At 40.2% G+C, this 27,756-nt stretch overlaps 1 protein-coding gene across 3 annotated transcripts in view; it reads left to right on the top strand.

Moving 5' to 3' along the window:
* The window catches only part of PRRX1 (paired related homeobox 1), an 86,322-nt gene that overhangs the window by 41,687 nt on the left and 16,879 nt on the right, over positions 1–27,756 (top strand). For all 3 annotated transcript variants that reach the window (XM_070385312.1, XM_005902391.3, XM_005902392.2), the window contains exons 2-3: positions 18,901–19,076; positions 24,095–24,276. In XM_070385312.1, coding sequence (XP_070241413.1) covers positions 18,901–19,076; positions 24,095–24,276 — 358 coding nt within the window. The remainder of the gene's footprint in view (positions 1–18,900; positions 19,077–24,094; positions 24,277–27,756) is intronic.

The raw sequence follows: 27,756 nt of genomic DNA, 5'->3' as shown, positions 1-27,756 counted from the left end.
GAAACTCGCCATCGTGATAGTCTTTGTTGAAACAAATAAAATGGTAGACAGATCTGCCCCAACAGATCTGCACCTTGTGTGTGACAGACTACACACCAAACTCTTCTTAATCCTAAATGTCAGAGTTATTCTCTTAGCCTGGGGAATAAATTGTTTTTTTGGATTCTCTCCTTTTGGAAGAGGCATCAACTTGCAATGCAACTAACAGGCCTAAATTCTGTTGTTACTGGATCCATTGTAACATTATTTTTCCAGCCCTGACAAGAAACTGCTTTTCTAGAGGGACCCATAAAACCTACCTAGTTGCTTTGGTCTGGACTTTGAAACATATACTGCAAATGGTTCTAAAGGTTTGCATGTTACTTGGGTCCTGGTGGGATAGTGTCAATATATAAAGTCTCCAAGTTTAATTAAAAGCCTCCTTAGTGATTCATCTTTAATGCACTCCTACTCCTTTTATGTCACTTTCCTTCCTCTGTGTCTACGTTATGCAACAATTTAAGACTATCAGACGGTAAAGAATCTGCCTGCAATGCAGGAGACCTTGGTTCAATCCCTGGGTCAGAAAGATCCGCTGGAGAAGGGAATGGCAACCCACTCCCTTGGCAGATGTGGGCTACAGTCCACGGGGTTGCAAAGAGTCAGACACAACTGAATGACTAAGCACATTGATACAGCACTTAGTTGTACCGACCAGCACAACTTGGCAATTGACTTACTTGGAGCTTTATACACTCTGTCTTGGCCTATTTAAGTTTTAAACATCTGAAATATCTATTTAAGATTTTGTTGTTGTTGTTTACAGCTGAGTCCAGCTGGCACTGATATTACACGAGCCATTGTCTGTGAGCTCCTACCTAGAAACTAATATGTCAAAGTGAGTTACCAGATATAGCTGGCATGAGATTAAGTAATAATGATCGGTCTTTGCAGTTTCAGTGGGCTATGTGGAAAGCCCAAACAAGTAACATCTTTCACAATGCCAAGAACTGGTCCTTTCCACTGTGGGCAATTGGATCTGCTTCTGGTTCTCGTGTATATAGCACTGTTGCAGTTCAACCCAGGATTCTCTGAGTCATACACACACTTATACAGACACACACAGGCCCACACACATGCATATACACACAGACGTTTTATAAAATATGTCCCCCACCTCTAAATATCAGATTATTTTAAAATTTCGGAACTTTATAAAATGTTTTTTCATCTTTACTTTCTTTTGAATTGTTTGTGTATGTGTGTGTGTGTGTTAGTCATTCAGTCATGTCTGAGTCTGAATACCTGCTAAATCTAAACATTTTCTTTAAAGTTTATCTAAAAGAAAATGAGCATCTATGCAATGTTGAAATAAAAACATCCACAAAGATCATCAGTAATGTTATTTAAAGCATCGAGAATACTACAGATTTGACCACAAAAATGTGTATCCATGGGATTATATAATTATAGATTCCCAAATTTGAGATAATTAGGAAACAAATATATTATTCTTTACTATATACCTCTCTGAGGGCACAGATTTTTTTCACTGGTCAACTATTTGAAGAAGCATTTACAATTTAAAATCAGGAAAAGATATTTAAAAGTCTAATGACATGCCCTATTTGATAACAGTAGAGATGGAAACCAAGCTTGGCAAAGGTACATCCTTAAGATCACATGACTAGGAAAAAAAAAAATCACATGAATTTTTAGAACCAGACAGGTCAGGAACCCAGGTTATCTGACTTTTACCCACTGGCGTACCTCCCCACCCCAACCCTGCCAATTATATAAAATTGTCTTTATAATAAAATTCTATTAAAAGACATGAGCATCGGATTGCTAGGAAAGGGTATAAAATCACTATTGTGAAAATCTGATCTGGTGCTATGATTAATTAGAGATAAACTTTGATATACAAATAGACTCTCTCTAGTCAAAAAGTTAACTCTACCGATGCCACTTGGTGACCCCCTAGGCTTAGTGGCCAACAAAGTTAGTGCCCGTTCAGCTTTTGGGAAGTGCTGAGGCTGGTGCTAAAACTGGACATCTTCAGGAGAGAAAAATCATGATAATCCTCCAGCCAAGCAGCTTTACTCCCAGATTGACAGATCATTAGTAAAGAAAGAAATTTAATGATGTTTTCAAGGGAAGTATGACCACTAATTCTGGAAAATCTTAGTATGAAAACAACCAAATAGAATAAAGTGAAGAAGACTACCAGCGGGTCTGCAAAGCACAACTGAATAGCCAGAAAGGGACCTGATTTCCTTATAGGTAACTCCCTCTTTGGCTAGATTTCAAAAATGTAAAGCTGCAATTTAGGACGGTCTCACCTGCACTCCATATGCATACTTTCTTTAACCAATTTATAGCAAACATAACTTTTTTTCCCCAAAATCTCTTCTCCTACCTACATACCTAATCCATATTATGGTTTGGTTTTTGTGTGTGTGTGTATGTGTGTGAGTCACCTGAGTTCATAAAATCTTCCATTTTATTTCAGAGATACTTTGTTTTAAAGGTTCTACCTTTCGGTAAGCTACCCACATTGTCAAATCCTACACCATTTTACTTAGAATTGCAGAAGAATAGAGGGGAAAGAAGAAAGGCAGCAAATGAAAGTTCTATCAGTGACTAAAGAATGGTTTTGTAGTCGAATTCCACTCTAGTTTGTCCCGGTTTGTCTTTCTTCTTGGTTCAGCATATTGCTATGAAGTCCTTTCTTGAAAGTAACTTAAAAGCTGGGGAAGAAAAAAAACCTCAAGGCAGAGAAATCTTTAAAAAAAAAACTCAAGGATGTGGAAGGAAGAACGGCTGTATTGCATTAAAGACACACTGGAAACAGCTGTCAAGGAAGAGAGTGATTTAGGTGGTGACTAAAAAGCCACTGTTCTTACCCTTGGTCATCCTCCATTTCTAACTATCTTCTTTTTAATCAATAAAACTTGTTATTAGGTCTTTCCTCTCTCCTGGCTTCTTCCTGTTATTAGTTAAGCAGTATAAAGTCTTCTTGCCAACCCTCACATGATGGGGAGTTGGAAGTGGTGGCTATGACATGAGTCACAGTGACATAGAGATTACTCATAGATTTCCACTCCAGGCAGACAGAATCACCTATTAACAAGGAGTTCTTTAGGGCTGTTCAACAGCAGGGGACATGATTCAGTGGAATAAGATTATCCCTCATGGATTTTTGAGTGCTTTGCCCAAAATCTTTTTTTCTCTCAGATGACCTTAGTGCATCGGCTTCCTTACTAGTTAAAAGTCACATATCCCTAGAGAGGAAATCACCATATAATTAAGGTTTAGGTGTGGCTGACAGACAGTAATGTTCTTGTATGTTGGAGAATGAATTAGTCATGCTTTTTCCCAAGCTCCTTTACCAGTGAAAGGGAACAGAAACACAGTGACTAGAAATGACTAATTAGAAGAGAATCCAACCTAAAGCCAAACATGTATTTTTAGAACAGATATAACTAGATCAGGTCAGAACTAAAATGTTCAGTAATTCTATATGTGTCATCATCACCAAGGTCAAACATTTAATGAGTGCTATTGAGAAGTATAGAGCTCTGTTCTACATACTTACCTGCCTCAAGGCTTTCTTCTAACTAGAGAGATAATTACTGATGGGGAGTCATATACAAAGAAAGTGCATGAAAGCCCCAGATAACACATGCCTCTGGAATTTACATGCCTTGTAGAGAATGCAGTAACCCTTCATAACAGGAAAGTTTGTGTGCCAAGACTTTATAGAAGCTCATCCCTGAAAGGGCTGTCAGGTTTGATGGCTGAGTGTGAATCAACGAGGTGTACGGAATAGGCATTTTCACCAAGCACAGTTAACATATATTCATTCAGTCATTCAAAGAAAAGAGCCTAAAGTATATCAGGCACTAATGCTAGAGGGTGGGATACTACAGTTAAAAGTCAGAAAAGGTTCCTGCCCCCTTGAAGCTCATGTTCTAGTGTGTGAGCCAACCAACAACAATAATTACAAATTGTCACAAGTTACAAAGCAGATGGTTCATTCAGATGTTGGAAGGGCAATAGTTACACCAAGGTTACTTCTGCTTGGTGATCAGAGAAGGTCTCTATAAAGAGCTGACAGGTTAATGGTATAAAGAGTCAGTGGATATAGGGAAAGGCCTAGAATGTGTGGTTAGGCAAAGACATACAAGATCAAAGAAGAACATGAATGAAAAATGAGGAAGGTGTGATTTGTCACATCATCAGTTGCACAGTTGGAATGGGGTGAATGGAGGGACACGTCATAATGCAGCTGAGGAAGTGTTGCTGAACTCACACATGACAGAGAGAGGCTCATGCTAACTGTCTTCTCACCACCCACTTCTGTGTCTCCATTATCCTTCACTCGTTAATGGCTCTGATGGCCACCACATCTACTGGAATATCTTTTCTCTGTTATTACTTTATATTTCAAGGACCTGTGGCCTCATTTCCCAAATAAATTATAAAGTTCCTTGAAGGTGGACTATGTATAATATCTCTCTATTTCTCAGAGCATCCGCTTGCCTGGTGTGTAGTAGATACTTAATATTTGTTTGAATGAATGAAGACGTTGATAGTGAGAGGATGTGTAGGTCAAGAATAGGTGTAATTGTTCTCAGCGGCACCAATTTGGGGATTGGTCTGAAGTGGTTGACATAGACAGTGTTTCAGTAAGTCTGCTGTCACCCAACCCGTGGTTAGGTGGTCAAAACTAGGAGAAGTAGCAATAGAAACGGCGTTATTTTCATTTCTGTTTTTTTTTTTTTTCCCCTTTGCTTCAGTTGTATCTGACTCTTTGCAAACCTATACAGGTGGACTGTAGCCCACCTGGCTCCTCTGTCAATGGGATTCTCCAAGTAAGAGTACTGGAGTGAGTTGCCATGGCCAGGGGATCTTCCGGACCCAGAGACTGAACTCGCATCTCTCACATCTGCTGCATTGGCAAGTGGATTCTTTACCACTAGCACCACCTGATGTTAAAATAACTGCTTCTTTGTGAAAGTCACTCAGTTGTGTCCTACTCTTTGCAACCCCAAGGAATTTTCCAGGCCAGAATATTGGAGTGGGTAGCCTTTCCCTTCTCCAGGGAATCTTTCCAACCCAGGGATCGAACCTTCGTCTCCCACATTGCAGGCAGATTCTTTACCAGCTGAGCCACAAGGGAAGCCCAGGAATACTGGAGTGGTAGCCTATCCCTTCTCCAGGGGATCTTCCTGACCCAGGAATCAAACCGGGGTCTCCTGCATTGCAGGCGGATTCAACCCATTCCTGTATTCTTGCCTGGAGAATCCCATGGACAAAGGAGCCTGGGAGGCTACTGTCCATGGGGTCACAAGAGTCAGACATGACCGAGTGACTTTCACTTCTTTACCAACTGAGCTATTAGAAACCTCTTAAATTTTCTCTTTCCCTAGACTATACTTAATGGGTGAACTAATTTTTTGTTAAATTAAGATTCACGTTAATTTCAACTTGAAGACCTATCTCTGCAGAGTACTCTGAGCATGGAGGAACAGGTCAATCACCTCAGCTTCCTCCAGGAATGAGTAATTACAGAACAGTCTTCATCCAGTGCATCGTCTAGTGAAAGATTTTCCAAAACAAAGACAAGAACAAAACCAAACCAAAAGCATAACAAAAACAAAAGAACACGATTCAGTCATTGCCTGAAACAGACAATTGTTAAAAATTTTCTATTGGGCTAGATGCTGATAATTTGAAAGCAATTCTAAAAACCCACAATTCTGGATTTGAAAGAGATCTTTGTTACCAAGTCCAACCTATAATTTTTCCAGTAAGGACACTGAAGCCTAACATCAGAGATTTGGTCAGTAATCCTATTGAGTTAGGATCTGAGCCTCCTGATTGCTAACCTAAAGCCCCAACTGTCAATTTCCACAATTGCTTCATAACAGAATTTAAAGCAAAATAGGAGGAAATGTGTACACCTAGTTGTTATAATTTTAAAAAATGTATTGCTTATATCTTAAAGCAACTCATTTTACAGACAAAAATGTTGAAACCTAGAGATGTTATAGTGTGATAGAGTTCTCAAAAAATGTCCAACTTTAAATCACTGGTTACACTTTGGCTTTTTTAATTCTTTAAAGAGAATTTTAAATTCCCTTCTCTTAAACATTGTTTAAAAATATCAATCTTATCATGTTGACCATTTTGGCAAATTTTAGTCTTTATTCAATTTAGTTCTATTCAGTTCAATAGAGGACAGAATTGGTAGAGACCTAACAGAAGCAGAAGATATTAAGAAGAGGTGGCAAGAATACACAGAAGAACTGTACAGAAATGATCTTCATGACCCAAATAATCATGATGGTGTGATCACTCACCTAGAGCCAGACATCCTGGAATGTGAAGTCAAGTGGGCCTTAGGAAGCATCACTACAAACAAAGCTAGTGGAGGTGATGGAATTCCAGTTGAGCTATTTCAAATACTGAAAGATGATGCTGTGAAAGTGCTGCACTCATTATGCCAGCAAATTTGGAAAACTCAGCAATGGCTACAGGACTGGAAAAGGTCAGTGTTGATTCCAATCCCAAAGAAAGGCAATGCCAAAGAATGCTCAAACTACTGCACAATTGCACTCATCTCACACGCTGGCAAAGTAATGCTCAAGATTCTTCAAGCCAGACTTCAGCAATACATGAACTGTGAACTTCCAGATGTTCAAACTGGTTTTAGAAAAGGCAGAGGAATCAGAAATCAAATTGCCAACATCCAGTGGATCATCAAAAAGCAAGAGAGTTCCAGAAAAACATCTATTTCTGCTTTATTGACTGCACCAAAGCCTTTGACTGTGTGGATCACAATAAACTGTGGAAAATTCTGAAAGAGATGGGAATACCAGACCACCTGACCTGCCTCTTGAGAAACCTGTATGCAGGTCAGGAAGCAACAGTTAGAACTGGACATGGAACAACAGACTGGTTCCAAATAGGAAAAGGAGTTCGTCAAAGCTGTGTATTGTCACCCTGCTTATTTAACTTATATGTAGAGTACATCATGAGAAACACTGGGCTGGAGGAAGCACAAGCTGGAATCAAGATTGCTGGGAGAAATATTAATAACCTCAAATATGCAGATGACACCACCCTTATGGCAGAAAGTGAAGAGGAACTAAAGAGCCTCTTGATGAAAGTAAAAGAGGAGAGTGAAAAAGTTGGCTTAAAGCCCAACATTCAGAAAACGAAGATCATGGCATCTGGTCCCATTACTTCATGGGAAATAGATGGCGAAACAGTGTAAACAGTGTCAGACTTTATTTTTCTGGGCTCCAAAATCACTGCAGATGGTGACTGCAGCCATGAAATTAAAAGACGCTTACTCCTTGGAAGGTAAGTTATGACCAAGACTGATATGACTAGATAGCATATTCAAAAGCAGAGACATTACTTTGCCAACAAAGGTCCATCTAGTCAAGGCTATGGTTTTTCCTGTGGTCATGTATGGATGTGAGAGTTGGACTATAAAGCAAGCTCAGTGCTGAAGAATTGATGCTTTTGAACTGTGGTGTTGGAGAAGACTCTTGAGAGTCCCCTTGGACTGCAAGGAGATCCAACCAGCCCATCCTAAAGGAGATCAGTCCTGGGTGTTCATTGGAAGGACTGATGTTGAAGCTGAAACTCCAATACTTTGGCCACCTGATGCAAAGAGCTGACTCATTTGAAAAGACCCTGATGCTGGGAAAGATTGAGGGCAGGAGGAGAAGGGAACGACAGAGGATGAGACGGTTGGATGGCATCACCGACTCGATGGACATGGGTTGGGTGGACTCCGGGAGTTGGTGTTGGACAGGGAGGCCTGCCATGCTGTGGTTCATGGGGTCGCAAAGAGTCGGACACGACTGAGCGACTGAACTGAACTGAATTAGTTTGATGTCAGAGACCAGAGTAATACCTGAGAAGGGCTTTAATTTCCTCTTCAGCCTGCTTCACCTACTGTAGACAGTGTTACGGAATTATCCTTGGCTCCATCTTTATTGTGAGGAAAAACTAATTGTCTGTTCTCAGTGGCTTTCTCTGCTCTAGGCATCTGTCCTTTTAACTTGAGATGAAAAACATAAGGAAATAGAAGTCATGCTTCTACTCTTAAGTGTTCAAATGCCTCATAATTGTCTTTTGTTTTATCCAAATAAAAGAGTCTTGTTCTACCAGTACTGTCCTTTCAAGAGCTGAGCTGACTTCCTACTTATGTATATCTCCTTCATTGCTACCTGCCTCTAGCTTTATATATATATATATATTTTTTTTTAGTGAACTTTATAGATACATGGTTTTTTTTTTTTTTTCCTTGTTAATTTTCTGTTTAGTTGATCTATCCAGAAGTGTGAGTGGGGTATTGAAGTCTCCCACTATTATTGTGTTATTGTTAATTTCTCCTTTCATACTTGTTAGGATTTGTCTTACATAATGCGGTGCTCCCATGTTGGGTGGATATATATTTATAATTGTTATATCTTCTTCTTGGATTGATCCTTTGATCATTATGTAGTGACCTTCTTTGTCTCTTTTCACAGCCTTTGTTTTAAAGTCTAATTTATCTGATATCTAATTTATCTGAGTATTGTGACTCCTGCTTTCTTTTGGTCCCAATTTGCATGGAAAATCTTTTTCCAGCCCTTCACTTTCAGTCTGTATGTGTCCCCTGTTTTGAGGTGGGTCTCTTGTAGACAACATATGTAGGGGTCTTGTTTTTGTATCCATTCAGCCAGTCTTTGTCTTTTGGTTGGGGCATTCAACCCATTTACGTTTAAGGTAATTACTAATAAGTATAATCCCGTTGCCATTTACTTTATTGTTTTGGGTTCGAGTTTATACACCATTTTTGTGTTTCCTGTCTAGAGAATATCCTTTAGTATTTGTTGGAGAGCTGGTTTGGTGGTGCAGAATTCTCTCAGCTTTTGCTTGTCTGAAAAGCTTTTGATTTCTCCTTCATACTTGAATGAGATCCTTGCTGGATATATATTTTTAAAGAAACCTATTTTTTTTTACCATTTTCCTTCAGTACATTAAAAATTTTTACCCCCCAAAAATGAATCATTAAAAAAAAATGACTCATGGCAGTTGCCTCCCATAAAGACACCAGTTTCTACAGCTAATGTTGAGATTGATGTTGTGTCTTTTACAAAATGACAACAAGCCTTACTACAAAGGAAAAATGCTACCCAAAGAAGGCAGTGGCTTATGACTCCTCTGGAGCTTTGTTTGTAATCCTACTCAAATGCCCCACGCTTCCAAGGGGACCACACACCTGGAATATTGCAATTTTAGAAAGCTTTTAAAATCTCAGTCAGAACTCACTCCTTTCCCAGAACTTTGCTTTCCTTGGTTTCTTTGTATCCTTTTGGAATTCATCAAGGCGCTCAGACATTTAGAAAAAAAAAAGTCACTGAATAAATATTGAGTAATATGACCCAACTTTTGTGTTTTTAGACATGTGGCAACCAAATTAGTCAACCCAAGGCAAACAGCCTGAGGAATCATTGAATTTTCATAGCCTGGGTTTAGCTCTTGGCTGTCTTCCTTCTTCCTGTCTCTTTCTTTTTCACTCATTTTCAGTGAGATGACTTGTTAAAGGAGTAGGTTGCTTACCTGTCTTTGAGTGTTGGAATCTGCCTGCTTTCTGAATGTTTCTTTTCAAAATTTGTATTGAGAAAGGAAAATTGCCTTGTTAGAGAGCCAGGAAATTGATTAGCAGTAAGCAAAGAGATCCAAATGGGGCTTTCGGGACAAACTTCAATGCATGATTTCCTTGTACAATTTTGAGTTGATGGTCATGTTTCAGTTCTTTTTAATTTACAAAGTTTTTACTCATTTTTCAGCCTCCCTAGATCTCAACGATGCTCCCCCATCAAACCTAACTAAGCCATAGCAACATATTTGAATGTTTTTCTCACCATCTCCCCTGTTAGGCTGTGATAGAGCTCTTAGTGAGCACTTAGATACCAGCAAGCAGTGAATAGAAGAAAAAAACAGAATAAAAAAGGAAGAACAGCAGTGATTTTGACTAGTCCCTCTCCAAGGAAAAATCACAGCAGCCGTGGTTGCTGTAAAATCCACCACTTACAGATTGACTGCTATGTGTCAGTCTGTCTGCCTGCTCTGTGTTTGTTGAATTTTCAAATGACCCTAGGAAGTACATAGTCTTTATTCCATTTTATTGTTTTGAATATTGAGGCTCAGAGAAGTAAAGTGTCTTACCCAAGTCCACACAGCTGATGAAGTAGCAGGGCCTATTGGAGAACACAGGTCATTCTGATTGCCAAGCCAGTGACCTCGCTTCTCTATTCCGCTGTACTCTCCCGATTATAGTGTAGTTGCTTCTCATTAAAACACTCTCATTTCCCACTTTTCTTGACATCCAGAAATGAATTGAAAAATGGGTAAATAAGTGATTCATCCATAGAGAAATTGGGAGTAGTTTACATATCTGAAGCCAGAATTTTATGTCTTTATCAAAGAGAAGGTACTGAGTTAGCCAAAAAGTTCATGCTTTCTGTAACATCAGCTGGGAAAATCTGAACGAACTTTTTGGCCAAGCCAATATTATTGTGTACTCCTAAGATAGTTCTAATGTATGAATAATTTATATCTGATTACTACTTTGTATTCACTGAGTCCATTCTAAAGGAGATCAGTCCTGGGTGTTCTTTGGAAGGAATGGTGCTAAAGCTGAAACTCCAGTACTTTGTCTACCTCATGCAAAGAGTTGACTCATTGGAAAAGACTCTGATGCTGGGAGGGATTGGGGGCAGGAGGAGAAGGGGACGACAGAGGATGAGATGGCTGGATGGCATCACCGACTCAATGGACATGGGTTTGGGTGAACTCTGGGAGTTGGTGATGGACAGGGAGGCCTGGCATGCTGCAGTTCATGGGGTTGCAAAGAGTTAGACACGACTGAGCAACTGAACTGAATTGAACTGAGCATTGGAAAGAGCTTCAATTAAATACATAAACTTTGTACTCTGAAATTACAGTCTAAAATAGACCCAGAGTAACATGGAAAATGACAGCATAGGGGAAATTATCAACATAGTCCCAGTAGAGCCACATGGGAAGATTTGCTTTTTACCAGATATCCTCAAGATTCTGGTCAGCTGTCCTTTCAGAAAAATGTCTTAAGACAGTTAAAGTAGATAAGGTGATGTGGATTGTGTTGGTATTTTTGACTCTATGGAAATGGATTTCCTACAGAGGTAAAAGAAAATATATAAGATGAAGTGAAGAGCAGTACACACTATTATGATGCCTCATATTTGCCAGTGTTTTCTATTTCAAATGAGACTTGGCTATACTCAAAGAGCTTTCAACTTTTACCTGAATCTGCATGAAACCACTACAGCTTTACACAGAGTCACTGATCCATATTTTGGGTGAAACCCATTCAAAATAATGTTATTTCACACATTTCTAAAACATTTTCTTCTGCAAAGAACATTTACTCTCCAAATATTTAAGGTGTTTTAATCCTACAATCTAAGGTTTATGACTCATACTTGACTAAAAGTAAACCACGTGTATACCAAGTTGATGATAAAGGAAATCTGTACTCGTCAACGATCATCATGCAAAGTTCAGGTTCTGGCAGCTGAGATGTGATAATTCACCATAAGATGAATCACAGCTGTACAGTTGGACATTTGTATTGCCTGAAACCTGGTCACTCTCCTTTGTATCTTGTATTGGGGTTTTGTTGTTGTTCAGTAGCCAAGTCGTGCCCGACTCTTCATGATCCCATGGACTGCACCATGCCAGGCCTCCCTGTCCCCCACCATCTCCCGGAGTTTGCCCAAGTTAATTCCATTGCATTGGTGATGCCATCCAACCATCTCCTCCTCTGTCTCTCTCTTCTCTTTCTGTCTTCAGTAGGGCTTCCTTGGTAGCTCAGATGGCATTGAGGTAGAGCTGACTAATAACATCGTGATAGTTTCAGGTGAACAGCAAAGGGACTTGGCCATACATATACATGTATCCATTCTTCCCCAAACTCGCGTCCCATCCAGACTGCCATCTACCATTGGCAGTGTTGTTTCATTCCACTCCATTGGAGTGGAGTTCCTTGTGCTAAAAATCCTGGTCCCTGTTGACAGTTGCTGGCATTGAGTGGTGGAAGATCCTGCGTATGCTGCTGAGATCTGGATGTGCTACTGAACTTGGCTTTGGTCACTGGGATGTGCTAAACTCAGTCTACAGTCATCCCAGTGAAGGACCTATGTGCCGTTTATCAGAGCACTTATTAAAAGGATGCTGTCCTAATTAGAATTGGAGCTTAGTGTAACCAAAGAAACACAAATGAATGCCACAGCTGTATCTCACTGCTTTTCATAAGCCTTGCAATAAAAGCTAAACAGTTTTTAGTGGCTTTTACAATTATACTTCCCTTCAATTTTCCAAAGGTTACAGGGCCTGAACCACACAAATCCCATTAAAGTAAGTAGTTGTTGTGCAATATAAGTTCCTTTGAAAACATTCTTCAATGCCCATAAAATGATCAGCGGGCTCCTCTGTAGATCTGCTTGCTTGCCATGTTTTCAACCAAAAGACAGATGACAGGCTTTGATGTGGTGGTTGGTTTCTGCTACTGAAGCTGGCATTTTATCTTCTTGCATCAGATTTCTTCTCAAATGGATGTGACTCAGGCATATGAAACACATTTTTTTCTTCAGATTTTATCCCTAAAATATGTTTTTGCTGTACCTTTAAATTACATTTGGCTGACCGATTTGGAATCTCGAGTCTCCCACAAGATACAGAGCAGGAGAGGGTCAGGGTCTTTGGGAGTTAACTGGAGCCCAAGTGGGGAGTACAAAGCCTTAGTGAGGAGGGATCACTGTCTGCTGTCTGGTCCTCAGGCTTGAGGCTGACACTCCTCCCTGTCTTCTCCACCCTCCCTTCAGTGTAACTTCAGCAGTCCCAAGTCAAGTTCTGAGTGAATTTCAAGCTAGAGTCAAGAACGGAGCTATTGTTCTCTTTAACTTCTCCATGAAAGCCTGAGGCGTCTCCTCACTAGAATTTAGAGCTTTCTTTTCTAAAGAGGAGCTTGATAAGTATTCTAACATCCTATTCCATTGGAAACTCCATTCTCTTTAAGACTCTTCCTCCTGTTTGTTTCAATTATTCATTATCTTAGATCTACTTATCTTGTAGGAAATAAAAATGAAGGACTAGCTCCTTCATTTAGGGAAGAGTCAGAAGCTCTCTCCCATCTTTAAATCTGATGATGAAGCTATTTAAAAGAGAAACATGGTAAAAGAATGTTTTCTTCCTCTACAGATAAATAATTTTACCAGGGACAAAAAGATAATGTTAACCTAATTATTTGCTATATGCTATTAAAAAGACTAATTGGAATTCAGACATGATTCATCCTCTTAAACTTTAGTTAAATCACCAGGGTGGGTCCTGGTGGCTCCGATAGTAAAGAATCTGCCTGCAGTGCAGGGGACCCAGGTTTGATCCCTGGGTTGGGAAGATCCCCTGGAGAAGGGAATGGCAGCCCACTCCAGTATTCTTGTCTGGAGAATTCCATGGACAGAGGAACCTGGCAGACTACATGGGGTCCATGGGGTCAGAAAGAGTCAGACATGACTGAGTGACAAACACACCCACAAATCACCAAGGTTCTAATTTTCTGAAATTACTTCTATACCACAATACTCTTTCAAATTTTATTGTCACTTAATTTATCAAAAGACCTTATGTCTTTTTTATAGAAATACCTGAGTGCATTGAGGTGATAAAACATTTGCATAGAAAGAAATGAATCATACTTTTAAAAAATATTTGATTATACACTAAAATATGTATAGGAATTTAGATATGAAGGAATCAATATGGATTGGAGGTATCAGCAAATTTTATAGAGAAAGTAGAATTAAAGTGTGTCATAGGAAACAGATTTTGCACTGTGTCCTAAAAGGAAAGAAAGAGAAATGCTAATATGAATGTGGGGAGAAGACAGAAGATGAGGGTTTACTGCTGTGTGAAAGTAACCCTGCACATGCTTAACTGGTGAAGCAAGGACTTACAGAGGCCTTTGAAATGGAAATCCAAGAACATCTCGATCAAAGTAGCTGTCCTACATGAGAATTGTTGCATTTTTTTTAATGGCTTTTCTGGCAGAAATAACATGTAGAACACATGGACCCCCTTCCTGAGACCCTCTTTATATGACTAGTATCGATAAACCTTTTTACTGATACAGAGTTTTCCCGGGGTAGTGTTTTTTTACTTATATCTCTGACTTAATTGTCTCACTCCTGCGTGGGGCGTCTATTGTCATTTGCACTTAAAAAGTAAGGTGGAAATAGAAGTCCTGGCTTCCACACTACTATATATAGAATGGATAACCTACAAGGACCCACTGCATAGCACAGAAAATGATACTCATATTTCGTAATAACCTATAAGGGAAAAGAATCTGAACAATTATGTATATATTCTTTTGTACATATTGTACATATACTATATATATTGCATATATAAGATACTATGTAATATATAAAGTAGTATATATCACACATATACAATATTGTATATTATATATAGAAAATATTATATAAAATACATACTATATATAAAATAATATATAGAGAGAAAATTCATATACATATGGATATATATTTGGATATATATATCTGAATCACTTTGTGATATACCTGAAAATAACACAACATTGTAAATCAAGTATACTTAAATAAAAAAAAAAAGAAGTCCTGGCTTCTAGCTCTGGCTCAGTTTCAGCTTGTATTGTGATTTGAGGCAAATCACTTCATTCTTCTGGGCCTCACTGACCTCATCTATAAAATAAGAGGTTTGAATTACATAATTTCTCTGGTTTTATGTGGTGCCAATATTTTATGACTCATGAATCAAGTGAAAATTCACCTGTTAATAAGATAAACAGGTGATCTTATTTTTTTTTTGCTTGTTTTTGTTGGAAAGCATGAGAATAACTACGTTCTTGAAATTTACACAATCATAACATAATCTTCCATAAAATCTGTAAACACCTTGGATTTGAAACATAATTTTGATAAATATGTATCCATATACCCTGGTGGCCCAGTGGTAAAGAATCTGTCAATGCAGGAGACACAAGTTTGATCCCAAGGTCAGGAAGATCCCCTGGGAAAGGAAATGGTAACCCATTCCAGCATTCTTGCCTGTGAAAACCTATGGACAGAGGAGCCTCATGGGCTATAGTCTGTGAGGTCGTGACAGAGTCAGACGCGACTGAGCGACTCAACAACCACCACCACCCTGTGGTTATTCTGCGCTTTGGTGAATCCTACCTGTTCCAGAATTCCAAGTGTGTGAAGTTGCTCAGTCATGTCTGACTCATGGACTGTAGCCTGCCAAGTTCCTCTGTCCATGGGATTTTCCAGGCAAGAATACTGGAGTGGGTTACCATTTCCTTCTCCAGGGGATCTTCCCAATCCAGGGATCGAACTGTAGTCTCCCACACTGCAGGCAGACTCTTTACCATATGAGCCACCAGGGAAGCCCCTTCCAGAATTCCAAAGAATTAGCCATTTCCTGATGTCCAGTTGGCTGTCAGTATCCTTGAACAGCATCCTTCTAAACTGACCTTTTATAGTAGCTGTTTTTACGAGAAAGATAATATTCCAGCAATAATAAAAATACACTAGTTTCTCTCCCCTATATTCAACCAGAGTTTATATTCTAAGTCTTTATCGCAGGTGTTTCAAATGTCTCACATTTGTAAATGTGCTGTATTTTGTCCACATTTCCTTTCAAGCCGCTGATGAGACTGTACGGGATCCTGTTCTGTGTTCCTGGGGGAAAACAGGGAGCTCGTAGTTCGTGATTAGTGAGCAAAGACAGACAAGCCCAGGGCTGCCGCTTGAGTGGTGTCTGCTGGCCCCTCACTGTCTCTTCCTATTATATTACACTTGTGCTCTGAAGGATGTTTACCAGAGCCACACTCTGTGGACCCCTGTCATTTGTGTGTCTTTTCTCACCTTCAACATGATCTGGACTGGTGTTTTCATTTGTTAAAAACAACAAGGACATTCACTGGGAAACTTCTGCTGGAATCCTTTCAGGTCATCATAGCTATTTATTCTCTGTCATAAACTATAATTCTCCATCCCCTTACCCCCTCGTCAGGGGAGTCGGTGGTTTATGGTGGACAGTCAGTGGGATTTGAGTGAGCAGTGGAAGATTTCAGAGAACTACTGAGAGGTTCTGTAGCAGGTTGTAGCACTAAGAACAAAACATAAAACCTTCTTGTTCTCCATCACAGTTTGGCAGTACAAGAAGAAATGGGCTTCCCAAACAGCATAAAGGATTTAGAATTTGTGGCTATACCTGTGAAAACAGTTCCTCTGAGGAAAGAAAGCAAATCATGGGATTGGATTAATAAGAAATTTCCTTTACATGATTAAAATGGCCCAGGGTCTGATCACTGGTCTCAGTCTGGGGTCGGTATGGAAGTTAGAGATTTTTTCAGACTTCTGTTTAACAGGAACATGAAACGCAGTTGTGGTGCTGTCATAAAGGCATGAATGACCGAGAGAGAGAGAAGCCTGAAGCACAAGACATGTAGAACTGTAAACAAAAAGATTTGGAAAGAGAATGGGAGCAACAGGAATGCCTCCATATATTCAAACATGAAGGAGAATACAAATGCAAGGCAACAACCGAAAGATGTATGATCCTAGGTGTTTGAACTGTAGTGTTGACATTGTTGTAAAGTAATTTTTCTAATAGCTAAATGGTGGTAAAATCAAGGGTGTTGTTGAAATATTCCAGGCTTTGATTGTTGTTGCTGCTGTTGTTCAGTCACTCCCAGAAATCATGATAATCAAACTGGCTTCATTCTCAAGACGCCACTGATCTGACCTTCTTTCTTATTGAGAGTGTCACAGAAGCGCCTTCAAAGCAGGGCTCCTGGTTGAGGCACCACCATGGAAAGAACCAGAGAGGTGGTCAATTCTGAAGACAACCATATTGATGAAAGAATGAATGTCAGCAGCTTCTTAGACACGGAATGGGGGGACGGGGTTGAGATCATATGGTTTTTTTCCTACAGAAACAGTTTCCTCAAGACAGGGAAAGTTTCACATTTTCCCTGGACACAAATTCAGCAAGCACTGACTGTATACGGGTGCTCTACCTCTCAGGAGGGAACGAGCAGTCTCTGTTCTGAGCTCCAAGGGCATCACTGGTGAAGGAGCACTCGTGGAGAAGGTGGGCTCTCAGCAGAAGTCTTGGAGGCCTCAGGTAGGCACTGAGAGATCTGGGCTGGGAGCTCCTAGATTTAAGCTGTACTCTGAATCCCCACCCAACTCTGGAACATGCCCCCAGTCTACAGGAATTATACTATAGCTCAGGTGTGGATCATTCCTCCTGGGACATCAGGATTCACACTAGTAGTTTTCTTGAGTGTTTGTGTTTTCATAGTTACAGAGGGTCAGGAGACTTCTGTTGTTGTTCAGTGGCTCAGTCATGTCTGAGTCTTTGTGATCCTATGGACTCTAGCCTTCCAGCCTCCTCTGTCCATGGAATTTCCCAGGCAGGAATACTGGAGTGGGTTGCCATTTCCTTCTCCAGGAGGTCTTCCCAACCCAGGGATCGAACCCATGCAGGTGGGTTCTTTATCACTGTGCCACCTGGGAAGCCCTCAGGAGAATTTACATGTCGAAAAAAAGCGACTTGAGAGCTACTTCCATTGAATGTGGAACAAGTGGCCATGCTCTCTTTCCCTCCATCCTCACTTTCACTCCTTGTATTTTTCTTCAAGATGAGTGGGGAAAGCGATTGGAAGTGTGAGTCTGGTTCATCAGGCTGAGCATGTGACTTGGGCCTGAGCAACTCGAGCTGTAAATCTCTGAGTACTTCAGGGGCTCTGTGGTGCCTTGAGTATGAGGGTGAGGGCTAAGACAGTGATGTTAGCACAGCTGGTATCCTGCTCAGCTCCACAAGTCCAACGCTCCTGCTGAACCGAGGGAGGGCAGCCGGACAGGAGCACACTACTCTCTCACAGCCCTGGGCAGGCTGGACCAACTGGCCATGGTGCCTTTGGGGTAACTCCGAGAAAATCAAGGAGGAATCTTGATGGCTAAAAACTTGAGGACATGATTCTCCAAAGGTTCCTAAGACTTCAAAGCCCTAGAACTCAAATTTGGGGTGAAACTGGTTCAGAGGTCTTTCAGGACTGTTCTTGAGTTCTTGGTGAGTTCAAGGACAGCGTCAGCTGGGGTGGGTAGGTGTTGTAGCACTAGCCCTGATCTAAGCTGATGCCCTTGATGCCTAACTCAACAACAGCATGGAGCCTTGAACAAACAGTGAGGGATTATTTTCTTTTTCCAGGAAGATGCATGGGAAAAACAGAAATCCTTCTTATCTGTTTGAATATGGCTTTTCCTTTATAACTGCATTTGTGTTGATGTGGGTTTGTTGAGGTGACATAACCAGGGAATTGTTCGGCTCCTCGGTTATGAAACTGTGTGAATGAACATAGCATTACCTAAGACAAATGAAGTCCAAGGCAATCTCTTCTCCTTTCCCCATCTCTGGAGATGTCCAGAGAATATAGAGAGGAGTGAAATATTTCTTTAGCCCTCTTTGACAAAACAGGCTTCAAGGAGCATATGAAAAGATCTCTCTGACAGTTCAGGTCTGGTTGAAGATTTAGAAGCAACAAATAAACATCAGAACTGCTGTGGGTTCTTGGTGTATGAACTTGAGGGCACCAAAACCTGTATTTGCACCTGGAAAGTGGCATTTGGCCCTAGCACTTTGATGAGCATGGGAGCCAAGGAAACAGTTTTACTGTGGATACACAGTGAAGAGGTATAAACCAGACCTCTGACATGACTTTAGCTCCTTTATCATCAATTTCTTGTATTCCAGATGATCAACTGAACTCAGAGGAAAAGAAGAAGAGAAAGCAGCGGAGGAACAGGACAACCTTCAACAGCAGTCAGCTGCAGGCTTTGGAGCGTGTCTTTGAGCGGACACACTACCCAGATGCGTTTGTGCGAGAAGACCTTGCCCGCCGGGTGAACCTCACTGAGGCCAGAGTGCAGGTAACCAGAGTACTCCCCACCTCAAGGGCACATCTCTGAAGACTGTTGAAAAACACCACTTGTAGATTTCAGACCAGAGCTGATAGTAAGAAAGATTATAAATGGGCAGCATGAGGACAGAATCAGTTTTTGACTGTGTTTCTTTTGGCAGAAGCATATTTTAAAAAATCAAAGTGAAGGCCTTTCAGTAGGGCAGAATATGCCTTGCTAGCGGTCTCACTCCTCTCATTGTTTCCCGCCTTTCCAGATTCATGTTATAAACATTGTCCATCAGCGCATTTGGCTCTGCACCTTCCCCACCACCTTGCCCCAGCTTTCAACTTGAGCAGTCAGGTGCTCAAAGAGATGAACTCTCTGTCCCCCACCTCAGTTTTCTTCCCCAGACTTTGGGAATGTCCAAATCTCCAAGAAACATATTTATAGTGATGGACATGGATGGCAGTGGGGAATGAACACATCAAAGATCTTGAACTTAGAAACTGCATTAAGAGCACATTTAAGTAGGTGATTTTGTGTTTCTGTGAAGTGAAGATGGGTAAGTATGTAAAACAAGGTGAAGAGAGAATAGTAATTCTTTCAAATATTAATGCCATGGCTCATCAACTACAAGCCAGGCATCTAGAAATAGTACAATCTGTGATTAGAAATAATAATGATGATAATAATAACTAATATGAGTTGAGCCCTTATATGCCAAACAGTGTCCTTAGTTACATAACTGATCTGTCTAATCCTCACCCCAATTCAGTGAGGTGGATAATATTATTCATCTGACAGATACGGAAACTGAGACTCAGAAGTTAAAGGATTGTGTATCACGTGACACAGCTAGGAAGGGGCTGAACTAGAATTTGAAGACACATATGCAGATCTGGAGTTCATGTTTTTAAGCATTACAGTAGGTTTTAAATAAATACATAAATACAAGTCCTCTGGCTACATGCTTTTTCAAGCAGTGTTTTGCTATCTCTGCTCAGAGTCCAGATTTGATTATCTTCCATATTGCTAGAGGTAGGCTTGTCTTCCCTAATAAATTATTGTTTGTAAATCTGTGTCCAGTCTGAGATTGAAGAATTTCTTCTTGAAAAATACTTTTTTAAAAAATGTATTTACTTTTGGTTCTGCTGCATCTTCATTGCTGTGCGGGCTTTTCTCTAGTTGCAGAGAGCGGGGGCCTACTCTTCATAGCAGTGCATGGGTTTTTCATTGCGGTGGCTTTTCTTGTTGGGGAGCATGGGCTCTAGAGCACAGACTCAATAGTTGCGGTGCACGGGCTTAGTTGCTCTGCAGCATGTAGGATCTTCCTGGACCACAGATCAAACCCCTGTCTCCTACTTTGGTAGGTGGAATCTTCATCCCTGAACCACTGGGGTAGGCCCTGGGCTTGAAGGATTTCTTTCTGCAAACGATAACTCTCTTGATGGGGGACTTGGGCTAGGGTGTGGACGGGTGTGGAGGCTAGGAACTGTATGCAGAACCCTATACTGTGAGAGATATTTGTTGAGTTGAGGGAGAGGGTCTGAGAGGTTGCCTCAGCCTGAAGACAGTGTGCAGGCATTGTCCCTGTGAAATGGGGATTTCACCCAGAAGTCCTCCCCAGGAGAGAAAAAAAATGTCTTTGACAAAAGGAGTAAGTTGCCTGGGCGCTGTGGTACCCACAAGGATAGGTTAAGAGAAGGCAGATGTGAGGATGCTGATATTACTATGTGGGAGTCTCTCGGGGCTCAGATGAGAGTGGTCCACAGGCACAGACTCAGTTGTGCTCTCTCTATCCTGCTGTCCAAAGCACAACTCTGAGGTCTGCCTTCCCACACCCTCTTCCCCCATGCTGCTCACCACAGATCTCCAAACACGCTCCCTGTTTCTACTCTTAAATCCTTTCTTCTCTCCTCCAAAACCCATATTTTTTATGCCCCAGGCTTGTCCTACAGTGGCATAATAAATAATTTTAGGTCAATAACTCACAATGCCTGAAAGTACCACTTTTGCTATGGCAATTTGAATTTTAAATAAGGGAACCTGAACAGGGCAATGCTGGGAATTAACAAAAAAAGGTGTAAGAGCAATTTTGGATTAGGGAGCTAAATTGGTCCCATCACAATAAGCAAATGACTTTCTTATATGTTGAAACTGTTTTATCTTCTTCCTTTTCCATCCTACTATGTTCTAAAGTCTTTTAGAATTGTGAACATTTCCCATGTAAGCAGGACAGAGTTCTCCCTTTGTGACTTTATTCTTCCTCTGTGAAGACTTACCCTTTGCCAGTCTGAACTACTGCCTCTGAATCTGGCCTTCTTTATATTTATGGCCTTTATCACAATGTGACATATATTATATTGAGTTGTATGCAGGCCAACTTCCCCAGCTAGACTGTGAAGTTCTCTTGGATGGAAGCCATATCTTATCATCTTTACAATCTCATTTTTTCCCTGTCTTTTTTTTCTTTCAAATATTTATCAAGCATCTGTTATTCTCTTGGAACTGGTTTGGGTTTGCTGGGGATAAATAATAAACACTGGCTCTTTCCTCAAAGATGTTCCAGACTGGGAGCAAAGAAGACAAATGTGCAGATCATACTGTTATCAGAGCATAAGATGATTCCTACACTAAAGGAATGTTCAAGAACTAGTGATAGATCAGAGGAAGGAATGATTAAATCTGCCTGGGGAAAAAGAAAATATATGAACGTTGAGTAGTCATTCTATGCCAAGTCTCACAACAACCTGTGAGTTGGTATTATCATCTTTACTTGATTGTGAGACAAAGGATCAGAGACATATATAACTATCCAAGCACAAATCTTTAAGTCATGGAGCCAGTATTTTTCTTTAACTCTGGTAGATTTTAAAGTCACGTTCCTTCCACTCTAACATTTCACAAAGAAGATGATGTTCAAGTTAAATCTTAAAAAAAAAAAACATGTCTTTGGCACCTGGATAAAAGGGGAGAATACTGCAGACAGAGAGAACATTGGGTGTGAATACATATAGGTGGGAAAATAGCCAAATGCATTTGGGAGTCTTAACCCCAGAGTAAGATCTGAAATGATGAAGCACCAGTGCATGAGGGCCAAGTGATACAGAATGTGGCTGAATCAATGGACAATGAGCTAATTCTTGAACAGTCTTTGTTCTAGAATAAAGATAAGATATTATCTTTGATATGTTTGATAAAACATTTTGATTTTATTCTGTGGGTGACAGAGTCAGTGGATGATAGAAAGCTAAAGAGAAGCACTAATATAATTATATCTGCATTTAAAATGATAACTCTAATAGGAATGTGAAGGACACCTTAGAAACAAAAGAGCTGAAGCCAGAAAAGATTCTTCCTCTACTGATTTGCGCCCTGGCCTTCCATGGGGCACCAATCACGTGGTACTCTATGTGAATGTTGCCAGCTAGCGCTGTAAAATTGTCCTACTCTGCACTGTAGGATTTCTTTCTCCCACACCTTGTCATGCCTTTCCAGAACTGTACCTAAAATTCTTGCATTGCTGTCTTTCAAATTTACATGTCTATCTTCTTTTAGTAGACTGTGAGCTGCTTATGAGCAGAGAGTAAGTCTCGTCTCTCCATCGCAGTATTTAGGCCAGGAACTAGAATGCAGTCTCCACAAAGACTTTGTGAATGAGTAAATGAAGAAATAAAATTCCACAGCAGTACAAAAGAGTTGTCAGATCATGAGTCAGATGTCCTTGAGCTCAAAAACTCAGCCATTTTTTACTTCTGTGAACTTCAACAGAGTCCATATCATTGAGATGGTTTTCTCAACTCTGAAATAGAAATAATAACACCTAATTGTGGAATTGTCATAACTATGAAAAATGTAGGTAACATGTTTGTATAAATTCTTAGCCCTAGTAGCACTTCGGAGAAGGCAATGGCACCCCACTCCAGTACTCTTGTCTGGAAAATCCCACGGATGGAGGAGCCTGGTGGGCTGCAGTCCATGGGGTCGCTAAGAGTCGGGCACGACTGAGCGACTTCACTTTCACTTTTCACTTTCATGCATTGGAGAAGGAAATGGCAACCCACTCCAGTGTTCTTGCCTGGAGAATCCCAGGGACGGGGGAGCCTGGTGGGCTGCCGTCTATGGGGTCGCACAGAGTCAGACACAACTGAAGCAACTTAGCAGCAGTAGCACTTAATAAATGGTAGAGTTTTTATTAGCTGTCCTCAATGGTATCAGTGCTGCCCATTTCCTTGGAAGCCTGCAATTAAATATACTCCAACCAGCTTCCAACTTTCAGTATCTGAATTTCTGTTTTACAAGTTTCTTTCTAGAACTTCAGGAGACATGCCAGAAGTGTTGGAACACTAATAACCAGTGACTGACAGGAGCCAATGTATGAATCCACAACTCTTTCACCCCTCCAGTGGGAGGTGTGTGCCCTGTGTTACCCTTAGGGTCCCTCAAGGACTAAGCTCCCACAGACAGAGCTGGTTCAGTAGCACACCAGTTAGAGGCTGCTTTTCTTCTGTTACTTCCTCCCTCTTCTGTGGTTATTCCTTGCACCTCCCAGATAAACAATTTGCTTCTGAAATCCTTAACGCAGGGTCTACTTCTGGGAAGATGGGAGATTTTCTTTAAATATCCAACAAGTGTCATAAAAGCAGATGATGTTTCTGCCCTTTGAAGAACTTTGAAGAAACTTTAAAAACGTCATTATACCTGTGGCAGAAGTCTGGATGAGATTTTTCTTTTTTATTATAATTCCAAAAGGAATTATAATCCACAATTTGCTGTCAAATGGGCTCGTCATGGGTTCAAATGGGTTCCCATATCTGGTGGCTTGATCATTGGAAGCACCTTTTAGTCTTTGTTCTTAATAGCCCTGGTACATGGCCCACTGGGGAAGGATTATGGCATGTTCTCGAAAGAATCCCATGCTTAGTCTATATCTTCCTTGGGAAGGTATTATATGGTAAAAATCAACCAGGAGTTTATTCATGGAACCTCTCCTTTGTTTTTCCTCTCGCTCCTCATGCCCTTCTCTCCTTCTGACAATCTTCCAGGTGTGGTTTCAGAACCGAAGAGCCAAATTCCGCAGGAATGAGAGAGCCATGCTGGCCAATAAAAATGCTTCCCTCCTCAAATCCTACTCAGGAGACGTGACTGCTGTGGAGCAGCCCATCGTACCTCGTCCTGCTCCAAGACCCACTGATTATCTCTCCTGGGGGACGGCCTCTCCGTACAGGTGAATGACTGGCCCACTCTCCCTTGCTCCACCTCCACACATTTCTCAGCGGTTGGTCACATTCAAAGCTGCTTGTGCAGCTGGCTGACATTTCTTACTGGGTTAACCTCTTCAGAGACATTCAACTTGCTGACATCCCCAGATTTTCACAGGAGATCACTAGTTGCCCCAGGAGCAGGGTCTGGGGCAGAAGAGAGAGGGGCAGGCCAACAGCAGTCTCCTCTTGGACTCAGGAACTCTTGCAAAAGGTTTCAAAGATGGGGAAGAATCTAAAAGAAAAAATCATTAAGCTATGCCCAGAGTCCCTCTTGCAATCATTCTGGAACAAAACTTTATTCCATTTCCAAACTGGATAGATCGGTTGGATTATGCTCAAGTAGGAATTTAACACATAAGGCTCTAAGTGTAGGACCAAAGGCAAACTTCACAATAAAACTGATGTGGAATGAAAAGAAGTAAGGAAGGGGAAAAAGAAGGAGAGAGACAGAGAGAGAAGGGAAAAAACCCAAGATCATTCAGATCACTCTAATGGCCATAGTTCTTTATTAATAGGTGGGAATGTCTTATGATCCAAGATGCTTTCCTATTCTATTGCTAGTTCTTGTCAACTTATTTGAAGTTCTTTTGGGGTTAGTTTGTGTGGGTTTAAGAAATATATATATGAAAGCAGTGTATAATTTTCACTAAATTTTTATATTTAAAAGGTGAAAATATGAAGGAAGCAAATAACATAATATTATTTCAATTGCTTGGAAAGCTTTTAACTTTCATTGATTATGCTGTTCAGAAAAAAACAGACAAATGCCAGAGGGAAGCTGAAACACACGTGCCTAATGCATTGTCATCAGTCTAAAGTGTCTATTTGAACCTAAGCCTGAGTACTCTTAGAAAACAGGTCAAGGCTCTGTGTTCTCTGGCCAATTGCAGCAGAGGAAGAAGTATTTACAAACCACTTACTATTCTCCTGTTTACCTTTTTATTGTTAAGGTTAATTAAGAGTTTAAAGAGAGGTTTTAAACTAAGTATAAGAGATTATCTCCCAGTTGATGCTGAGTTCCTGATGTGAAATGCAACATTAGTGAAATGCTGATAGTTTCAAATTTGATCTAATTAAAGCAAAAACCTTACCTAAATATTCTTTCTGTTTGAAATCAATTCCTTGAAAGAAATGCCATAAATGCATTTGGAAATTTCTTTTCAATTCCCCATTATGAAATTAGCCTGAATTGCTTTGGTCTATGCTTAGGAAATTGGAAATTACTATTGCTCTTAGACATAATATGCTTTGCTAATTTCAAAAGATTAGTCCTATTTGTGTGTCCTTTTTAAAATTTAGACTCCTCTCCCAAAGGATTTACTGAAAAATATATTTTGCAGGCCATTACAAAATCACATATTCTTTAATTTCTTAAATAAGTGAAAGATTGCTTTGGTGGTTTTTTTTTTTTATAAATATTGATAACTCATAGACTCATTAAATGGTTTGGGAAATGGATGTGGATCAGAGCTTGAAGTCTCTGGTTTGAATTTGGTCACAACCAGGAAGTTTAGCTCCTTTTTATTTATTCCTGGATCCTAGTAAGGAACTTTTTTTACCAGCTGTAATAACCCAGATGGCTGTCATGTGGTCCTTACCAGTGAGAGATGGAGGGCAGTATACTGCATAGTGGGGATGAAAACCTTAATATTGGACTAGATTACCTGGACCTCAGCAGAAGTTCAAATCCCATGCCTGCATTATACATACTTTGTATATGGGCATCTAACTGAAATTATTAGCATGCAATTTATGTATGCCTTTTGGGAAAGTGTTATATTTTAATTTGAAAGATTGTGTAGAAATACTAGATACACTTTTAAAAAAACACTCATAATTCCACCATCTTGAGATAACTAGTGTTTATTTTTGCAATTAGAGTTCAGTATTTTATATAGTATAGACATAGTGTAAATACTATTTTGTATTCTGCTCCTTTCACTTAAAATCGTATAACCTAGTTACTTCTTATTCAATTCATGGTATACTTTTATATCTTTTCTCTCTTAGACACAGAGTTTGTTAAAAAATAATTAAAAATTTCACAGAATCTGACTGTTCATATTCTGTATGAAGAATAAATTAATCTCCAGATTTAAGTAGAAAAATGATGGTTTAAACAGTAATTTAATCAACAATTATGTTTTTGACCCAGTGTTGACTGAAGTGTTTATATTTTGATTAATTTCAAAAAGTGGCAAAAAATTATTTTGTTCCTTAAAGATATTTCTGCTGTGTTTAGAGCCAAAATACTCATTATGATCTCACATTTTGAAGCTTGGTAGGAAATATAAGTGTTTTTAAGGAAATATAAAAGAAAACCAAGTGATGAAAAGCAAAGGAAATGATAAATCTTTTGTGTTATGGAAAATTAACTCGCTATTTCTGTTGGTACTATTATGTCAAATTAGTTATCTCACATGTGACATTCATTAAAAAGCATTTCTCTTGGTTAATCCTTGGATGCTCCTGTGTGGCAGCTTTGTCCTTGATCTGGTTCCAAAGAAGAGACTGAACACTTGCCCAAATTTAAGCCTTTGGCACGCAGAGTTAGAGCCAGGGCTCGTGAATCCTGTTTCTGTCTAATGTATTAGGCCATATAACCCTACTTTCATTCACATTAAATCTTACTCTATTGAAAATAGTAGAAAGAATAAGACTGGAAAACTACGTAATCATGCCTGTTTGATTCAGGATTTGTCTCAGATGTGGGAAGCATGCCTGCCACTGAGGTCCATGTTCTGGAGTGTGTGGGCATTCCCTGGCATGAGTGAGACATGCAACCCAGGGACTTTGAGGAGACAATTTTGCCAGAGAGGACAGTTTGCTGACTTCCACAGCTCTCCCCTGGAAGAAGAGAGGAGGAAACCAAGTCTCAAAGCAGATAGCTTGCGTATGGTCAGAATTATAACCTGGGAAACAGCCAACATTTTTTTTTTTCTGGGTGTCTTTTATATCCAGAGTGGTGGTTGTATAATTAATCATCCAAACTGGGACACTTGTGAGAGTAAAAGGGGGGTTCTATTAATAATGACACAAGGACAACAGGCTTAAACTGGGATTTTCCCTGGCAAACTGAGACATATGGTTCACTCTATTTATAGCATGTCCTGACCTCCTTCATTACCTCGAGGATATTAGAGGTGATGATGTCAGGCAGGCAACTGAGTCGCCCAGAGTAGCAAAGTAATCCCTAACTGGACACTACTGTCCTGGCAGGTGTCTTCTTTATCTACCCAAAGCCAGTTGAAAAAAGCTTGTCTTCAGCGCGCATACTCACTGGTTTGCTCAGAACTGTTTCCTTAGGCAACTGAAAGCACACACAAGCACCAGAGTTATTAAGACTCCTTGACTTGTACAGTTTTGCCTCTTGGGCAGCAGTGATTTACCAAGTCCTGGACTTTTGACTGTTGTTTTGAATGAAGTAGTCAAGAAACCTTTCC

Source organism: Bos mutus, chromosome 16 (assembly GCF_027580195.1).
Source record: "Bos mutus isolate GX-2022 chromosome 16, NWIPB_WYAK_1.1, whole genome shotgun sequence".
In the NCBI taxonomy this organism is placed as follows: Eukaryota; Metazoa; Chordata; class Mammalia; order Artiodactyla; family Bovidae; genus Bos; species Bos mutus.
This window is presented reverse-complemented; position numbering and strand designations above follow the sequence as displayed.